Below are 20,167 nucleotides of genomic sequence, written 5' to 3'. Positions count from 1 at the left end.
CTTGGACTTCCCAAGCGCTCAGTACAGTGCTCTGCACACAGTCAGCGCTCAATAAATACGATTGAATGAATGAATGAACTTCTCTGTGCCTCAGTTCCCTCAATAAATAGGATTGAATGTTCTTTTTTAACATGAAAATGAGGGCAAAGCAGAATCTAAACACAATTGAGGTTTTGTAAAATGAACCTCCACAACTCCGTCCTTCCCAAATGTGCTGGCCTCATGTGCATATTTAAACACACACAGACAAACACAAACACACCACACGCACACTTTTCTGCTGGTTGGAAACAGACTCCCTCAGAGGGGAATTAAAAAGCGTTTCAACTGCAATGGCCGAGGGGGCGGGGGGGACCGGAGAGCGATCACACTCGGCCGCCACCAGCAGTTTCCCCACTTTTCCTCTGATCTGTACTTCCCAAGCGCTTAGTGCAGTGCTCTGCACACAGTAAGCCTCAATAAATACGACTGAATGAATGAAACACAGCACTGCGCCGCCACAGAAAAACACAGGAACCCGGTGCCAACTCTGCGAGTCACCTTCTCGTCCCTGAGCCAAGAGATTAATTCAATGCAGCCCCGAACATGAGCTTTCAAGGAAGGAATTTCTCCCGGAGGGGGACCGTACCCCTGGCTGGCGACCTCGAGACGCCGCAGCCCCGGAGAGACGCGGCGCAGATCTGTCCCGCGAACCCACACTCTTCGTCTCCCGAGCGAGCGCTCGCACGGCCCTGCCTGCTCGGTTTCAAATCCACCCTCTCGGCCGACCCCGACAAACGCTGGGGGGGCCTCGTGCCCGCCCGCGGGGACGTGTGGCTCGTCGGATCGCTCTCCGGCGCTTAGAACAGCGCCTGGCACGTAGTAAGCGCTTAACGAACACCGTCATTATCATTATTATTATTATTTCCAGCGTCCCCCCAAAGCCTACAAACCGATGGATCCCCCGCTTAAACTGCCAGCCTTTAAAAGCAGAAACAACCACCAGAAACCACAGCGGGGGTCCCGGGCGGCAGGCCTACTGTTGGGTAGGGACTGTCTCTAGATGTTGCCAACTTGTACTTCCCGAGCGCTTAGTACAGTGCTCTGCACACAGTAAGCGCTCGCTAAATACGATTGAAACTGCCAGCCTTTAAAAACAGAAACCACCAGAAACCACAGCGGGGGTCCCGGGCGGCAGGCCTACTGTTGGGTAGGGACTGTCTCTATATGTTGCCAACTTGTACTTCCCAAGCGCTTAGTACAGGGCTCTGCACACAGTAAGCGCTCGATAAATACGATTGATTGACTGATTGATTGATTGATTGAAACGGCGTTTTCACTCGGAACGGTTTGGGGAGCAGAGACGACGGCTCGGAGGGCCCGGGATACGATTGATCGATTGACTGATTGATTGAAACGGCGTTTTCGCTGGGAACGGTTTGGGGAGCAGAGACGACGGCTCGGAGGGCCCGGGGGGAAGGGACTCACCTATCTGGTCCTCCGGAATCAGCGACTCGATGGGGGGATCCAGCTCCGAGCTCTGGGCCAGGTAGTTCTTCACCTGGGTCATGAACTGCCGGACGGTCTGCAGCAGGTCGGTGCTGGAAACGTGGCATTCCTTGTTCTCCTGGAGGAAGCTGACGTAGTCCTGCACCAGGCAGCCGAAGTAAGTCCGCTTATCCCGGGACAGCTCGGCGATCCTCTTGATCATCCGCTTCTCGGGGGTCATGAAGGAGCTGAACACGCCGCTGACCTTGCGCAGCTGGGACTTGACGATCTTGGGCAGCACGAAGGAGCCGGTCCGCTTCTTCTTGGACTTGAGCGGCGGGGCCATGCCCTCCTGGTCGCTCTCGCCCTCGTCGTCCTCCAGGCTGCTGGCCGTGTCCCCCTCGCAGCCGGACAGCGGCATGCTCCGCTCCAGCTCCAGCGAGTCGGACGAGGAGGTGGAAATGCTCATGTCGCTGAGACGCTGCCGGCTCGCGTCCCTGGGCTGCGGCGACGGCGGCGGTGGCTCCTCGAGGATCAGCAGCACCTCCGAGCTGGGGACTGGGGCCTTCCCGCCGTCCGCCGGCTCCTCGTCCGGCGGGCCGGGAGTCCCCGGCGTCGGGCCCGGGCGAGGCCCGGGCCGAGTCCCCGCCGGGGCCTTGGAAGGGCAGCCGTCCGCCTCCGACGACGTCGACGACTGCTTCTTCAGGCGGGGAGGGGGGACGGGGGTTGGTTTCTTCCCCGGCCCGCCTACATCCCCACGTCGGCCCCGGTTGCCGGTCTCGGGCACGCTGCCCGCGGGGGGGCCCGGGTGGAGGCTATTAATAGACGGAGGCGGAGGCCTGGGCGGCGGGGAGCGGGGCCCCTCGCGGCCACTCGCTCCGGGAGCCCGGGCGCTCTGCCTTTTCAGGCCGGTCCGGACGTCCTGGCTGTGCACTTTCAAGAAGAGGGGGTTAATGAAGCACAGGGCGCCGTTGCTCTGGCTGCACTCCAGCTCCGAGGGCGTCCTCGTCCGCAGCACGCGGACGCCGTTCAGGAGGCAGAGCTGGCGGGAAACCCCACCGGCTCCGTCCGAGGGGAGAGGCTGTTGGGACGGCGGCGGCGGCGGCGGAGGCGGTGGCGGGCTGGGTGGCTTGTTGTCGGCAGGAGAGTTCCAAAAATCTGAAAGTCATTATTGGCGAACAGAAAAAATGTAAACATGGTGAGCGTCGGTGGCTCTTTCACCCATTCCTTTCCCGCTGGCGGGATTACGAGGGGCATTTCGGAGCAGGCCCGGGGTTCCCCCTCTCCGTCCCCCCCATCTTACCTCCTTCCCTTCCCCACAGCACCTGTATATATGTTTGTACATATTTATTACTCTATTTTACTCGTACCTATCTATTCTATTTATTCTATTTTGTTAGTATGTTTGGTTTTGTTCTCTGTCTCCCCCTTTTAGACTGTGAGCCCACTGTTTGGGTAGGGACTGTCTCTATATGTTGCCAACTTGGACTTCCCAAGCGCTTAGTACAGTGCTCTGCACACAGGAAGCGCTCAATAAATACGACTGATTGATTGATTGATTGGGGCGGGGGTGTGTGTGTTTGTGTGGGCAAGCAGGGGGCTTGTTTTTGATTACGGTTTCTCAACGGGGCTCGTATAACGCGCGGCCCCACTGTGTGGCTCAGTGGAAAGAGCTCGGGCTGCGGAGTCAGAGGTTCCAATCCCAGCTCCGCCACTGTGTGACTCTGGGCAAGTCACTTCACTTCTCTGGGCCTCAGTTCCCTCATCTGTAAAATGGGGATTAGGACTGTGAGCCCCCCGTGGGACAACCTGATCACGCTGTCAACTCCCCAGCACTTAGAACAGTGCTTTGCACATAGTAAGCGCTTAATGTGGAAAGAGCCCGGGCTTTGGAGTCAGAGGTCATGGGTTCAAATCCCGCCTCCGCCACTTGTCAGCTGCGTGACTTTGGGCAAGTCACTTCACTTCTCTGTGCCTCAGTTACTTCATCTGTAAAATGGAGATTATGATTGTGAGCCCCACATGGGACAACCTGCTCACCTTGTATCCTCCCCAGCGCTTAGAACAGTGCTTTGCATGTTGTAAGCGCTTAACAAATACCAAAATTATTATTATTATTAATAAATGACATCATTATTATTATTATTAGGGAGGCTCCTTGGCCTCGACTGGACGCTACCGATCCGTGACTCGCTTCCATTCCCAGATAAGCTCGGAAGCGAGCAGGCTGAGCCTTGGACGAACGTTCCCCCTCGTCCCCCTCTCCATCCCCCCCCCATCTTACCTCCTTCCCTTCCCCACAGCACCTGTATATATGTATATATGTTTGTACTTATTTATTACTCTATTTATTATTTATTTTACTTGTACATATCTATTCTATTTATTTTAGTTTGCTAGTATGTTTGGTTTTGTTCTCTGTCTTCCCCTTTTAGACTGTGAGCCCACTGTTGGGTAGGGACCATCTCTATATGTTGCCAACTTGGACTTCCCAAGCACTTAGTACAGTGCTCTGCACACAGTAAGCACTCAATAAATACGACTGATGATGATTGATGATGACGAACCATAAATCGATTCCTCCATGGCTGGTTCGGGCCAAGGGTGAGTCCGCGAAGAGCGCTCACCTTCCCTGAGCCGGGCTTGCTGAGGGAGGAGCGGGTAGCAGGTGGGTAGGGGGAACTGGGCTTAGAGAAGCAGCGTGGCTCGGTGGAAAGCACCCGGGCTTGGGAGTCAGAGGTCATGGGTTCAAATCCCAGCTCTGCCCATTGTCAGCTGTGTGACTTTGGGCAAGTCACTCAACTTCTCTGGGCCTCAGTTACCTCATCTGTAAAATGGGGCTTATGACTGTGAGCCCATGTGGGACAGGGACCGTGTCCAACCCGGTTAGCTTGAGAAGCAGCGTGGCTCAGTGGAAAGAGCCCGGGCTTGGGAGTCAGAGGTTATGGGTTCAAATCCTAGCTCCGCCAATTGTCAGCTGTGTGACTTTGGGCAAGTCACTTCACTTCTCTGGGCCTCAGTTCCCTCATCTGTAAAATGGGGATTGACTGTGAGCCACCCGTGGGACAACCTGATCACCTAGTAACCTCCCCAGCGCTTAGAACAGTGCTTTGCACATAGTAAGCACTTAATTAATGCCATCATTATTATTATTATAAGTCTGCCAGAATCAATCAGTGGAATTTATTAAGTGCTTACTCTTACTACTCTTAATACTCTTAATACTCTTCCTTACGTGCATGGCCCTGTCCCAGGCACTTGGGAGAGTACAATATGCTGTTAGCTGTGTGACTTTGGGCAACTCACTTAACTTCTCTGTGCCTCAGTTCCCTCATCTGTCAAATGGGGATGAAGACTGTGAGCCCCCCCGTGGGACAACCTGATCATCTTGTAACCTCCCCAGTGCTTAGAACAGTGCTTTGCACATAGTAAGCGCTTAATAAATGCTATCATTATTGTTCTTCTTACTATTATTAAGCACACAAAATACACCAACGGAATCTAGGGGACACCGAGCAAAGTCTCCCCAGGGCCCAGCCATCTTGCTTTGCTCCCGGGTGGCGATCCCTCCGCAGAGCCCCGGCTTCGTCGGCAAACGCTCGCCGTGGCAAACACTGGCTTAGTACAGTGCTCTGCACACAGTAAGCGCCCAATAAATACGATTGATTGATTGATTGGCGAGAGAGCTGCTTCTAGCCTTGACTGGCACTTGGTAGTCCTTTCCTGTGTGTCTCTGGGCAGTTGGCTATCATTCATTCATTCATTCATTCATTCAATCGTATTGATTGAGCCCTTGCTGTGTGCAGAGCACTGTACTAAGCGCTTGGGAAGTACAAGTCGGCAACATATCTTCTAGACTGTGAGCCCACTGTTGGGTAGGGACTGTCTCTATATGTTGCCAACTTGTACTTCCCAAGCACTTAGTACAGTGCTCTGCACACAGTAAGCGCTCAATAAATATGATTGAATGAATATAGAGACAGTCCCTATCCAACAACGGGGCTCACAGTCTATCACTTGGTAAGATCCCAGAGGGCAGGCTTGGGTCTCGTTTTAACCTGTATCGGCAGCACGGATTAATCAATCAATCAATCAATCATATTTATTGAGCGCTTACTGTGTGCACAGCACTGTACTAAGCGCTTGGGAAATACAAATTGGCAACATATAGAGACGGTCCCTACCAACAGTGGGCTCACAGTCTAGAAGGGGGAGACAGAGAACAAAACCAAACATATTAACAAAATAAAATAAATAGAATAGATATGTACAAGTAAAATAAATAAATAGAGTAATTAAGCCCCTTCTGCGTGCAGGGTGCTTGGCACATAGTAAGTGCTTAACAAATACCATCATTATTATTATGGAGAGGCATTCATTCATTCATTCATTCAATCGTATTTATTGAGTGCTTACTGTGTGCAGAGCACTGTACTATGCGCTTGGGAAGTACATATTGGAAACATAGAGACGGTCCCTACACAACAATGGGGCTCACAGTCCATCACTCGGTAAGAACCCAGAGGGCAGGCTTGGGTCTCGTTTTAATCTGTAACGGCAGTACTGATTAAGCTCCTTCTGCGTGCAGCATGCTTGGCACATAGTAAGCGCTTAACAAATACCATCATTGTTATTATTGAGAGGCATTCATTCATTCATTCATTCGTATTTATTGAGTGCTTACTGTGTGCAGAGCACTGTACTACGCACTTGGGAAGTCCAAGTCAGCAATGTATAGAGACGGTCCCTACCCGACAGTGGGTTCACAGTCTAGGAGGCGGGCTCACAGTCTAGAAGGCAGTGTGGCCTAGTGGAAAGAGCACGGGCCTGGGTGTCAGAGGACCTGGTTTCGAATCCAAGCGCTGCCACTAGCCTGCCGTGTGGCCTTGAGCAACTCACTTCACTTTTCTCTGTGCCTCAGTTTCCTCATCTGCAAAATGGGGACTAAAAACCTGTTCTCTTCCCTACTTAGGCCGTGAGCTCCAGGTGGGAGCTGATTATCTTTGATCGACCCCAGCGCTTGGTACAGTGCTTGGCGCATAGTAAGTGCTTAACGAATTCCACAATTATCATCATCATCATTATTATTGTACTAGATAATAATAATAATAATAATAATAATAATGGCAGTTGTTAAGCGCTTACTATGTGCAAAGCACTGTTCTAAGCGCTGGGGAGGCTACAAGGTGATCAGGTTGTCCCACAGGGGGCTCACAGTCTTCATCCCCATTTTACAGATGAGGTAACTGAGGCTAGAGACGAGATAGAAGAAGTGATTAGCTGAGGAGTTTCAACGAACTGGGTAGCTCTATCATTCGATCAATCAATCAGTTGCATTTTCTGAGCGCCTACTGTGTGCAATAATAAGAGAGTTGGTCCACACGTTCCTTGCCCACGATGACCTTAGAGTCCAGAAGGGTATTAAGACTGAGAGCCCCAAGTGGGACAACCTGATCACCTTGTATCCTCCCCAGCGCTTAGAACAGTGCTTTGCACATCGTGAGCGCTTAACAAATGCCATCATCATTATTATTATATATGTATATATGTTTGTACATATTTATTACTCTATTTATTATTTATTTTACTTGTACATATCTATTCTATTTATTTTATTTGGTTTATATGTTTTGTTTTGTTGTCTGTCTTCCCCTTCTAGACTGTGAGCCCGCTGTTGGGTAGGGACCGGACCGTCTCTATATGTTGCCAACTTGTACTTCCCAAGCGCTTAGTACCGTGCTCTGCACAATGTAAGCACTCAATAAATACAATTGAATGAATAGAAGGGGATGCTTCCATTGAATACTTTTTCAAGCTGGATATATTCATTCATTCAATCGTATTTATTGAGCGCTTACTGTGTGCAGAACGCTTATATATCCAGACCCAAGTTTCACCCTGCTTCCTCCATCATCCTACCCATCTCCAAAACAACTCCGATGAAGCAGCGTGACTTAGTGGAAAGAGCCCGGGCTTGGGAGTCAGAGGCCGTGGGTTCTAATCCCGGCTCCGTCACTTGTCTGCTGTGCGACCTTGGGCAAGCTACTTCACTTCTCTGTGCCTCAGCTACCTCGCCTGTGAAATGGGGATTAAGACTGTGAGCCCCCATGCGGGACAACGTGTTTACCCCGTATCTACCCCAGCGCTTAGAAGAGTGCCTGGCACATAGGAAGCTCTTAACAAATACCATCATCAGCGTGGCTCAGTGGAAAGAACGCGGGCTTTGGAGTCAGAGGTCAGGGGTTCAAATCCCGGCTCCGCCAACTGTCAGCTGTGTGACTTTGGGCAAGTCACTTAACTTCTCTGGGCCTCAGTTCCCTCATCTGTAAATTGGGGATTAAGACTGTGAGCCCCCCGTGGGACAACCTGATCACTTTGTAACCTCCCCAGCGCTTAGAACAGTGCTTTGCACCTAGTAAGTGCTTAATAAATGCCATTATTTATGTTGCCAACTTGTACTTCCCAAGCGCTGAGTACAGTGCTCTGCACACAGTAAGCGCTCAATAAATACGACTGAATGAATTATTATCACATTAGTGAGCACCTGATGTTAGTCTCCTGAAGAAAAAGACTCCGGACCTCTCTGATCCCGGCTGGGCTACCTTGAGGAGCCCAAAGGAGGGGAAGAGGGTCTCGGAGATGCAGCCAGTCCGTTCTGTGAATTGTTCATGCAGTCGCCCCTGTAGACCGTAAGCTCCCTGAGGGCAGGGATGGGATCTACCGATTCTGTTGGACGGCATCTTAGTACAGTGCTCTGCACACAGTAAGCACTCAATAAATTCGGCTGATTGATTGACCGGGGCGCCAGAGCCTGAGCATTACCAGGGGAACTGTGCTCTGCACACAGTAAGCGCTCAATAAATACGATTGATTGATTGATTGATTCACTCCCAGAGACCCACAGGAAACAGAAAACAGGCCAGAGACCCGAATAATCCACACAATGGCCTCTGAATAACTGACTGCTGGCTGGATTTCAAGCTTTAGGGAAGCCACGCTGGGTTTCCACTCTACAGAGGCCTCTAGAGACAGCCTCCGCAGAGAAGCAGCATGGCGCGGTGGGTAGAGCACGATCCTGGAAATCAGAAGGTCAATCAATCAATCAATCAATCGTATTTATTGAGCGCTTACTGTGTGCAGAGCACTGTACTAAGCGCTTGGGAAGTCCAGGTTGGCAACATATAGAGATAGTCCCTACCCAACAGTGGGCTCACAGTCTAAAAGGGGGAGACAGAGAACAAAACCAAACATACTAACAAAATAAAATAAATAGAATAGATATGTACAAGTAAAATAAATAAATAAATAAATAGAGTGATAAATATGTACAAACATATATACACTAATCCCGGCTCCGCCACTTGTCTGCTGTGTGACCTTGGGCAAGTCACTTCACTTCTCTAGGTCTCGGTTACCTCATCTTTCAAATGGGGATTGAGGCTGTGAACCCCATGTGGGAAAGGGACTGCGTCCAACTTGATTACTTTTTATCTATATATATCTTCTAGACCGTGAACCCACTGTTGGGTAGGGACCGTCTCTATATGTTGCCAACTTGGACTTCCCAAGCGCTTAGTCCAGTGCTCTGCACACAGTAAGCGCTCAATAAATACGATTGATTGATTGATTGATTGTTGGGTAGGGACCGTCTCTATATGTTGCCAACTTGGACTTCCCAAGCGCTTAGCGCTTAGCTTTCCTCTCCCCCTCGTCCCCCTCTCCATCCCTCATCTTACCTCCTTCCCTTCCCCACAGCACCTGTATATATGTATATATGTTTGTACATATTTAATACTCTATTTATTTATTTATTTATTTTATTTGTCCATATCTATTCTATTTATTTTATTTTGTTAGTAGGTTTGGTTTTGTTCTCTGTCTCCCCCTTTTAGACCGTGAGCCCACTGTTGGGTAGGGACTGTCTCTATATGTTGCCAACTTGTACTTCCCAAGCGCTTAGTACAGTGCTCTGCACACAGTAAGCGCTCAATAAATACGATTGATTGATTAATTGATTAGTACGGTGCTCTGCACACAGTAAGCGCTCAACAAATATGATTGAATGAATGAATGAATCTACCTCGGTGCTTAGAATAGTGCCTGGCACATAGTAAGTGCTTAACGAATACTATTTATTATTACTATTATTATTATTACGCTTCTTCCAACACTTCTTCCCTGAGGAGAACCGCAGAGCGCGACGTGTCCGAACAAGGCCCCGGTTTGGGTCGAAGCGGAACTGGTGACTGACGCACCTTCCAGCAAAGTAAAGCTCAGAACTGGCCGCACCACGAATCTCGCCCGTTCCTAGCTGGGGTGTAAAATTTTTCCTTAGGCCCCCAAAAAGGAGGAATACTCACTCAGTCCCAACTGGGCCAGGTCTTCCAGCTCTCCTTCGGTCTTGGCTGCTAAAACAGCATGAGGCAACTTCAAGGTGAAAGGCAGAACGTCCCTTATTAGACGAGGGGAAAAAAGACTCATCAGTTTATGGATGTGGATTCCCACCCGGCCAGGCAGAGACCTTATCTAGGTCAGATGCATGCGTACATACGGACGAAGGCTCGGCAGCAGCAGAATCAGCAGTAAGAGGAGAAGGAGGATGCTCGGAGGAATTATATAACTGTGCTATTAGGTGCTTACTACGTGCTTACTATGTGCCAGGTATGACGACTGTCCTTCTGGGTATCCATCCGCATCGTTGGGGATGGACTCTCATCATTTCCAAACTGTGAGCCCGCTGTTGGGTAGGGACCGTCTCTATATGTTGCCAACTTGTACCTCTCAGGCGCTTAGTACAGTGCTCTGCACACAGTTAGCGCTCAATAAATACGATTGAATGAATGAATGAATCATCATCATCATCATCATCATCAAGGCACTGAGAACAGTGCTTCCAGCGCTTAGAACAGTGCTTTGCACATAGTAAGTGCTTAATAAATGCCATTATTATTATTATCACCATCAATGGCATTTATTGAGTGCTTACCATTCATTTTTTTTAATGGTATTTGTTAAGCACTTACTATGTGTCAGAACTGTTCTAAGCGCTGGGGTACATACGAAGGAATCAGGCTGGACACAGTCCATGTCCCACGTGGGGCTCACAGTCTTAACCCCCATTTTACAGATGAGATAACTGAGGCCCAGAGAAGGGAAGTGACTTGCCCAAGGTCACATAGCAGACAAGTGGCGGAGCTGAAATTAGAACCCAGGCCCTTCTGGCTCTATCCACTACGCCACGCTGCTTCTCTTCACATTAATTCATACTGATGATGATGATGATGACGATGGTGGCGGCATTTATTAAGCGCTTACTTTGTGCCAAGCACTGTTCTAAGTGCTGGGGAGGTTACAAGGTGATCAGGCTGTCCCACTGGGGGTTCACAGTCTTAATCCCCATTTTCCAGATGAGGTAACTGAGGCCCAGAGAAGTGAAGTGACTTGCCCAAAGTCACACAGCTGACCATTGGCGGAGTCGGGATTTGAACCCACTACCCCCGACTCCAAAGCCCGGGTTCTTTCCACTGAGCCACGCTGCTTCTCTAGCCACGTTTCTGTTCTAAGCGCTGGGGGGGATACAAGGTAATCAGGTTGTGCCATGGGGGGCTCACAGTCTTAATCCCCATTTTACAGATGAGGGAACTGAGGCACAGAGAAGTTAAGAGGCTTGCCCAAAGTCACACAGCTGACAAGTGGCGGATTGGGATTCAAACCCATGACCTCTGACTCCCAAGTGAGTCACGCATATTTACTATTCTATTTATTTTATTTTTGTTAATATGTTTTGTTTTGTTGTCTGTCTCCCCCTTCTACACTGTGAGCCCGTTGTTGGGTAGGGACCGTCTCTATATGTTGCCAACTTGGACTTCCCAAGCGCTTAGTACAGTGCTCTGCACACAGTAAGCACTCAATAAATACCACTGAATGAATGAACGATGTCTGTCTCCCCATCTAGACTGTAAGCTCATTATGGGCAGGGGGTGTGTCTGCTAATTCTCTTGTACTGTACTCGCCCAAGCCCTTAGTACAGTGCTTTGCACATAGAATCAATCAATCAATCGTATTGATTGAGTGCTTACTGTGTGCAGAGCACTGTACTAAGCGCTTGGGAAGTACAAGTTGGCAACATATAGAGACAGTCCCTACCCAACAGTGGGCTCACAGTCTAAAAGGGGGAGACAGAGAACAAAACCAAACATACTAACAAAAGAAAATAAATAGAATAGATATGTACAAGCAAAATGGAGTAATAAATATGTACAAACATATATACATATACATAGAAAGCACTCAATAAATATATCTGATTGATTGATGTGCAGAACACTGTACTAAGCACTTGAGAGAGTAAAATACAACAGAGTTAGCAGAGACATTCCCTTTCTACCATGAGCTTATAGTACCTGGATTTTTAACTGCTAACATCTCTCTCACACTCCCTCTGTTTCTCTGCCACACTCTTGACTGATTAATTATCTGGAGGACGCTAACCCATTTCAACTATATTTCAATTTCACGGAAATTCGAGTTAGTTGTGGTGATTTTAGCCAAACAGTGAAGGGAGTGTTTGGCTCGGCGGCAAGCGCTCTTTACATTCTGAAGAGAGAAAACTATACACTCCTTACATCATCATCATCAATCGCATTTATTGAGCGCTTACTGTGTGCAGAGCACTGTACTAAGCGCTTGGGAAGTACAAACTGGCAACATATAGAGACAGTCCCTACCCAACAGTGACTGGCCCAGTTAATCGCTTTTAATTAGTCTCCATGTGTACATCTATTCAGATTGATAACTCTGGAAGGTGGGGACAGGCCTTTGACGCGCCTCTTAAAACTCACATAGGCTGTTGATTTATGGGTCCTTAATAAACACTGAAATCGACAACACCCCAAAACGATGTTTTTGCAACTGCGTAGGGAGAAAGGAAATGGAACAATTTATATAATAATAACAATGGTGTTTGTTAAGCGCTTACAATGTGCAAAGCACTGTTCTAAGCGCTGGGGGGATACAAGGTGATCAGGTTAGCCCACGTGGGGCTCACAATCTTAATCCCCATTTTACAGATGAGGTAACTGAGGCACAGAGAAGTGAAGTGATTTGACCAAAGATACACAGCCGATAAATGGCGGAGCGGGGATTAATAATAACAATGGTATTTGTTAAGCGCTTACTATGTGCAAAGCACTGTTCTAAGCACTGGGGAGGTTACAAGGTGACCAGGTCATCCCACAGGGGGCTCACGGTTTTAATCCCTATTTTACAGATGAGGTAACTGAGGCACAGAGAAGTTAAGTGACTTGCCCAAAGTCACAGAGCTGACAGTTGGTGGAGTCGGGATTTGAACCCATGACCTCCGACTCCCAAGCCCATGCTCCTTCCACTGAGCCATGCTGCTTCCCAAGCGCTTAGTACAGTGCACTGCACACAGTAAGCGCTCAATAAATACAATTGCATGAATGAATTAATGAGTAGTACAGTGCCCTGCACACAGTAAGCGCTCAATAAATATGATTGAATTGAACTGAATTGAATTGGGAGAGTACAATATAACATCAAACACATTCCCTGCCCACAACAAGCTCACAGTCTAGAGGGGGAGACAGACATTAATGTAAATACATCGATAAATAAATTACAGCCATATACATATCTGGCGTGGAAAAGGGAGAGAGGATGAATGAAGAAGCAAGTATGAGCGGCACGGAAGGGAGTGGGAGAAGAGAAGAGAAAGGCTCAGTCAGGGAAGGCTTCCTGGAGGAGACGTGCCTTCAATAAGGCTTTGAAGTCAGGGAGAGCAATTATCTGTTTGTAAAATGTGAGCCCCACAGGGGACAGTGGCTGTGTCCAACCCTATTTGCTTGTATCCACCCCAGCGCTTAGTTCAGTGCCTGGCACATAGTAAGCATTTAACAAACACCATTATTATTATTATTACCAACATCATCCTTATCATCGTTAGGTCAAGATGGTTTGGGCCGATTTCCAGACCTTTCCAAATCTCAAGTTAAAATTGCATAATTTACATTTCCAATGACCAATAAGTAGATCAACTGTATTTACTGAGGGCTTACTTTGGGCAAATCACCGTACTAAGCACTTGGGAGAGTATAATACAACAGAATTGATAGACATGTTCCCTGCCCACAGTGACCGTTAGACTGTGAGCTTTTGGTGGGCAGGGATCGTCACTATTTATTGTTACATTGTACTCTCCCAGGCGCTTAGTACAGTGCTCTGTACACACTAAGCGCTTAATAAATACAATTGAATGAATGACCTTACTGTCTAGAGGGGGAGAATTTAGTTGTCAGCACTGGCCTAGTAGAAAAAGCATGGGCCTGAGGGTTCTAATCCCAGGTGGTCGTGTAATGATACTTAATAACAGAAATACCAATGCCCGCGGCCACTTCTGGCAAAATTAGGGAAATGATCAAACCGATCCATTTAGGTACTATCATCATCATCGGAAAGCTCAACTCCTCCAGGAGGCCTTCCCAGACTGAGCCCCCCTTTTCCTCTGCTTCTCCTCCCCTTCCCATCACCCCGAATCCCTCCCTTTGCTCTAGAGAAGCAGTGTGGCTCAGTGGAAAGAGCACCAGCTTTGGAGTCAGGGGTCATGGGTTCGAATCCCGGCTCCGCCACTTGTCAGCTGTGGGACTGTGGGCAAGTCACTTCACTTCCCTGGGCCTCAGTTCCCTCATCTGGAAAATGGGGATGAAGACCGTGAGCCCCCCGTGGGACAACCTCATCACCTTGTAACCTCCCCAGTGCTTAGAATAGTGCTTTGCACATAGTAAGTGCTTAATAAATGCCATCGTTATTATTATTATCATTACCCCCATCCCCACCCCAGAGCACTTGTGTATATATGCACATATTTATTACTCTATTTTATTAAGGATGTATACAGAAGCAGCGCGGCTCAGTGGAAAGAGCCTGGGCTTTGGAGTCCGAGGTCATGGGTTCAAATCCCAGCTCTGCAAACTGTCAGCTGTGTGACTTTGGGCAAGTCACTTCACTTCTCTGGGCCTCAGTTACCTCATCTGGAAACTGGGGATTAAGACTGGGAGCCCCCAGTGGGACAACCTGATCACCTTGTAACCTCCCCAGTGCTTAGAACAGTGCTTTCCACATAGTAAGCGCTTAATAAATGCCATCATTATTATTATTATCTATAATTCTATTTATGTTGATGCTATTGATGCCTACCTACTTGTTTTGTTTTGTCGTCTGTCTCCCCGCTTCTAGACTGTGAGCCCGTTGTTGGTAGGGATTGTCTCTATCTGCTGCCGAACTGTACTTTTCAAGCGCTTAGTACAGTGCTCTGCACACAGTAAATGCTCAATAAATAAGCCTGAATGAATGAATGTTTATTGAGTACTCTCTATGTGCAGAGCACTGTACTAAGCACTTGGGAGAGTACAATATAACAGAATCGGCAGACGTGTTCCCTGCTCACAATGATCTTACTGTCAGTCCGTCATATTTATTGAATGCTTACTTTGGAGAGCACTGAACTAAGCACTTGGGAGAGCACAATCTAACGATAAACAGACACATTCTCCACCCACAGTGAGCTTACAGTTTAGCTGGACATTAAGGTAAATAATTTGTAATATACCATTTAAAAATATGTACATACGTGCTGTGGGGTTCAGGATGGAGCAGCTATAAACAGACACATTCTCCACCCACAGTGAGCTTACAGTCTAGCTGGACAGTAATATAAGCAATTTATAATATACCATTTAAAAATATGTACATAAGTGCTGTGGGTTTCAGGATGGAGCAGCTATAAACAGACACATTCTCCACCCACAGTGAGCTTACGGTCTAGCTGGACAGTAATATAAATAATTTATAATATACCATTTTAAAATATGTACATAAGTGCTGTGGGTTTCAGGATGGAGCAGCTATAAACAGACACATTCTCCACCCACAATGAGCTTACAGTCAAGCTGGATAGTAATATAAATAATTTATAATATACCATTTAAAAATACGTACATAAGTGCTGTGGGGTTCAGGATGGAGCAGCTATAAACAGACACATTCTCCACCCACAATGAGCTTACAGTCTAGCTGGACAGTAATATAAATAATTTATAATATACCATTTAAAAGTATGTACATAAGTGCTATGGGGGTCAGGATGGAGCAGCTATAAACAGACACATTCTCCACCCACAATGAGCTTACAGTCTAGCTGGACAGTAATATAAATAATTTATAATATACCATTTAAAAGTATGTACATAAGTGCTATGGGGGTCAGGATGGAGCAGCTATAAACAGACACATTCTCCACCCACAATGAGCTTACAGTCTAGCTGGACAGTAATATAAATAATTTGTAATATACCATTTAAAAATATGTACATAAGTGCTGTGGGGTTCAGGATGGAGCAGCTATAAACAGACACATTCTCCACCCACAATGAGCTTACAGTCTAGCTGGACAGTAATATAAATAATTTGTAATATACCATTTAAAAATATGTACATAAGTGCTGTGGGGTTCAGGATGGAGCAGCTATAAACAGACACATTCTCCACCCACAATGAGCTTACAGTCTAGCTGGACAGTAATATAAATAATTTGTAATATACCATTTAAAAATATGTACATAAGTGCTGTGGGGTTCAGGATGGAGCAGCTATAAACAGACACATTCTCCACCCACAATGAGCTTACAGTCTAGCTGGACAGTAATATAAATAATTTATAATTTACCATTTAAAAATACGTACATAAGTGCTGTGGGGTTCAGGATGGAGCAGCTATAAACAGACACATTCTCCACCCACAATGAGCTTACAGTCTAGCTGGACAGTAATATAAATAATTTATAATTTACCATTTAAAAATACGTACATAAGTGCTGTGGGGTTCAGGATGGAGCAGCTATAAACAGACACATTCTCCACCCACAATGAGCTTACAGTCTAGCTGGATAGTAATATAAATAATTTACAATATACCATTTAAAAATATGTACATAAGTGCTGTGGGGTTCAGGATGGAGCAGCTATCAAATGCAGCATACAGTACGGTGCTTTGTATTCGGGAAGGGCTTAATAAACACCATTACTACAAATGAATGAATCCTTGTGCTGAAACAGAATCTGCTTAAGCCGCCACCGCTTCGCCCCGCTTTCGGCCAGGAAAATCCTCAACAATTATGTGTTGTCTCTGGCCGACCCCGGCTACAGATCAAGAGTCCCCGGGACCTTACCTGCTAATGCAGTAGAAAGCAATGAGTCTGAATAAATCGGCGAAACTGATCCCGGAGCCCTCTAAGGAGAAGGCTGAAAAGAGAGAAGCGAAAACGAGTCAGTCTGCGGGAGGAAGGGAAAGCTCTCGTGGAGCTCATTCATTCAATTGCATTTATTGTGCGGAGCACTGTACTAAGCGCTTGGGAAGTCCAAGTTGGCAACGTATAAAGACGGGCCCTGCCCAACAGCGGGCTCACAGTCTAGAAGGGGGAGACGGACGACAAAACAGAACAAGTAGACGGCTTGTGGAAGTGGTGTCGCCTCTGCTCTAAATTAAAAACGCCGGTTGCGGGACGTTTGGTTAATTCAAACCGCCTGTGGGGAGAGAGCGAGAGAGGACGCCAGGCATAGACGGACGTGTAAATGTATGGGCCGCCTGCGCGTTCTGCCCTTGTTTCATTCCAAGCACATGCTCTAATCCTCGCTGGACGGATCAAAACAGATTCCAGTTGCACAACTTTCCAGAGCCAACCGGGGAGGAGGCCCGGAGGCGGGCCGACACGAGGAAAGGGACAGGTGGCGGCCTGCTGGGGGCCTGTGGCCGCTCGTCCCTGGGCTAAGCTTCCCGCCTCGGTTTGCAGGACGAGTTTCGGAAAAGGCACGCGGGGAGAAAAGGCCAAAAAATCTCCAGCAGCCCAGGCTGCGGTGTCTGCGACGCTCATGGAGCGGATGGGCCCGACCACGAGGTTCATTCATTCATTCATTCAATCGTATTTATTGAGCGCTTACTGTGTGCAGAGCACTGTACTAAGCGCTTGGGAAGTACAAGTCGGCGACAGATAGAGACGGTCCCTACCCAACAGAGGTTCAAAGGGTTGCCCCGTAGTCAATGACCGGACTGTCATACAACCCGAGCGCTTAGTACCGTGCTCTGCACGGGGGGATCGGAGAAGGAGCGGGACGGCGCTTCGACCTGCTCACCTCTGCTGCTGCTGTCGTCCTCGCTTCTCTTCTACATCCCTTTCTCGTGACATTTTGGCTCCTTCCCCTCCCCGGCCGGCTCCCTATTCATTCATTCAATTGTATTTATTGAGCGCTTACTGTGTGCAGAGCATACTCTCCCCTTCGCCTCTTCCCAGGTGGCAGCGGCGACTCATGCAACCCTCGGTGCATGCACCCCTGCAACCCCCCGTGCATGCACCCATGCAACCAGCTGCCGGCCCCCATGGAGCTGCCCCTCGGAGTGTGCATTACAGCTGAGGTTGTAGGCTGGAGGGGGAAGGGGCTGGGTTTTTGTCTCCCGAGGGTTCCAAGCGCTTGGCGCAGTGCTCTGCGTGCAGTAATAATAATAATCATCATCATCAATCGTATTTATTGAGCGCTTACTATGTGCAGAGCACTGTACTAAGCGCTTGGGAAGTACAAATTGGCAACATCTATATGTCCCTACCCAACATTGGGCTCACAGTCTAAAAGGGGGAGACAGAGAACAAAGCCAAACATACTAACAAAATAAAATAAATAGAATAGATATGTACAAGTAAAATAAATAGAGTAATAAATATGTACAAACATATATACACGATGTATACAGGATTATATTACATATAATAATAATAATAATAATAATGATGCCATTTGTTAAGCACTTACTATGTGCAAAGCACTGTTCTAAGCTCTGGGGAGGATACAAGGTGATCAGTTTGTCCCACAGGGGGTTCACAGGCTTAATCCCCATTTACAGATGAGGTAACTGAGGCCCAGAGAAGTCAAGTGACTTGCCCAAGGTCACACAGCTGACAATTGGTGGAGCCGGGATTTGAACCCACGACCTCTGACTCCAAAGCCCAAGCTCTTTCCACTGAGCTAGGCGCTCAGTAAGTACCCTAGATTCGTTGTGGGGGGCGGGGGGAGGCGGAGCAGGTCGCCCAGTGAGCCCATCTTGCTGGCCCTCTCGTTTGGGGGTCCTTCATTCATTCATTCGCTTTTCATTCATTGAATACTATTTATTGAGCGCTTACTGGGTGCAGAACATTGTACTAAGCGCTTGGGAAGTACAACTGGACAACAGGTAGAGACGGTCCCTCCCCAACAACGGGCTCAGTCTAGAAGGGGCTTGGGAGACAGGTCATAGGTTCTAATCCCGCCTCCGCCACTTGTCTGCTGTGTGACTTTGGGCAAGTCACTTCACTTCTCTGTGCTTCAGTTCCCTCATCTGTAAAATGGGGATTAATAATAATAATAATAATAATAATAATAATAATAATAATAATAACGACGACATTTATTAAGCGCTTACTATGTGCAAAGCACTGTTCTAAGTGCTGGGGAGGTTATAAGGTGATCAGTTTGTCCTAAGGCGGGCTCACAGTCTTAATCCCCATTTTACAGATGAGGTCACTGAGGCATGGAGAAGTTCAGTGAACTTGCCCAAATTCACACACCTGACAGTTGGCGGAGCCGGAATTAGAACCCATGACCTCTGACTCCAAAGCCTGGGCTCTTTCCACTGAGCCATGCTGATTAAGACTGAGAGCCCCACATGGGACAACCTGCTCACCTTGTATCCTCCCTAGCACTTAGAACAGTGCTTTGCACACAGTAAGCGCTTAACAAATATCATTATTATTAGTATTATTATTATATCATTATTAGTAAGCGCTCAACAAATACGACTGAATGAATGAATACAAATGGCCCCCCAAGAAGGGCACTCTTCAGCGATCCCTATGAGCTGGCTCCCTCTCGCCACTCCGCTCTCCTCCGGCGACCCTCCGTCCTCCCAAACCAACCTTTCGCTCCGCCTCGCTAACGATTCTTCAGCCTGTCAACCACCGCACACCCTCCCGACTACCCGCAACTCCCTTCCCTGCCGATCCACCAGTGGAAAGAGCCCGGGCTTCGGAGTCCGAAGCCACGGGTTCAAATCCCGGCTCCGCCACTTGTCAGCTGGGTGACTTTGGGCAAGTCACTTCACTTCTCTGGGCCTCAGTTCCCTCATCTGGATCAGGGATGAAGACTGTGAGCCCCTCGTGGGGCAACCTGATTACCTTGTATCTACCCCAGCGCTTAGAACAGTGCTTTGCACATAGTAAGCGCTTAACAAATACCAACATTATTATTATTATTATTATTTACAAGTTCCTGAAAGCACATCTCCTCCTGAGGGGCCTTCCCTGAATGGTTACGTCCCCTCATCAGCCATCTCACACCCCAGCCAAATTGTCCTGTAACCCGGGAACTCTGCCCTAACGATGATACCATAGTAAGCGCTTAATAAATGCCATCATTATTATTATTATTATACCACATTGCCTCACCGAAAGCACCCTTCTATTTCAAGCTTTCAACATCCTTATCGGGCTTCCCTTTCTCTCCTCCCTTCCACCGCCCCCGCCCGCCACTCTCGATGATCTTGCAAACTACGTGACTGCTGCGAATGAAGCCCCAAGACACCGGTTCCTTCCAGGCCCCT

At 47.9% G+C, this 20,167-nt stretch overlaps 1 protein-coding gene across 3 annotated transcripts in view; it reads right to left on the bottom strand.

Moving 5' to 3' along the window:
- The window catches only part of RIN2 (Ras and Rab interactor 2), a 251,078-nt gene that overhangs the window by 43,676 nt on the left and 187,235 nt on the right, over positions 1 to 20,167 (bottom strand). For all 3 annotated transcript variants that reach the window (XM_038743246.1, XM_038743247.1, XM_038743248.1), the window contains 3 exons: positions 16,713 to 16,785; positions 9,828 to 9,919; positions 1,468 to 2,625 (listed from right to left, as the gene is read on the bottom strand). In XM_038743246.1, coding sequence (XP_038599174.1) covers positions 1,468 to 2,625; positions 9,828 to 9,919; positions 16,713 to 16,785 — 1,323 coding nt within the window. The remainder of the gene's footprint in view (positions 1 to 1,467; positions 2,626 to 9,827; positions 9,920 to 16,712; positions 16,786 to 20,167) is intronic.

Source organism: Tachyglossus aculeatus, chromosome 1 (genome assembly GCF_015852505.1).
Source record: "Tachyglossus aculeatus isolate mTacAcu1 chromosome 1, mTacAcu1.pri, whole genome shotgun sequence".
In the NCBI taxonomy this organism is placed as follows: Eukaryota; Metazoa; Chordata; class Mammalia; order Monotremata; family Tachyglossidae; genus Tachyglossus; species Tachyglossus aculeatus.
This window is presented reverse-complemented; position numbering and strand designations above follow the sequence as displayed.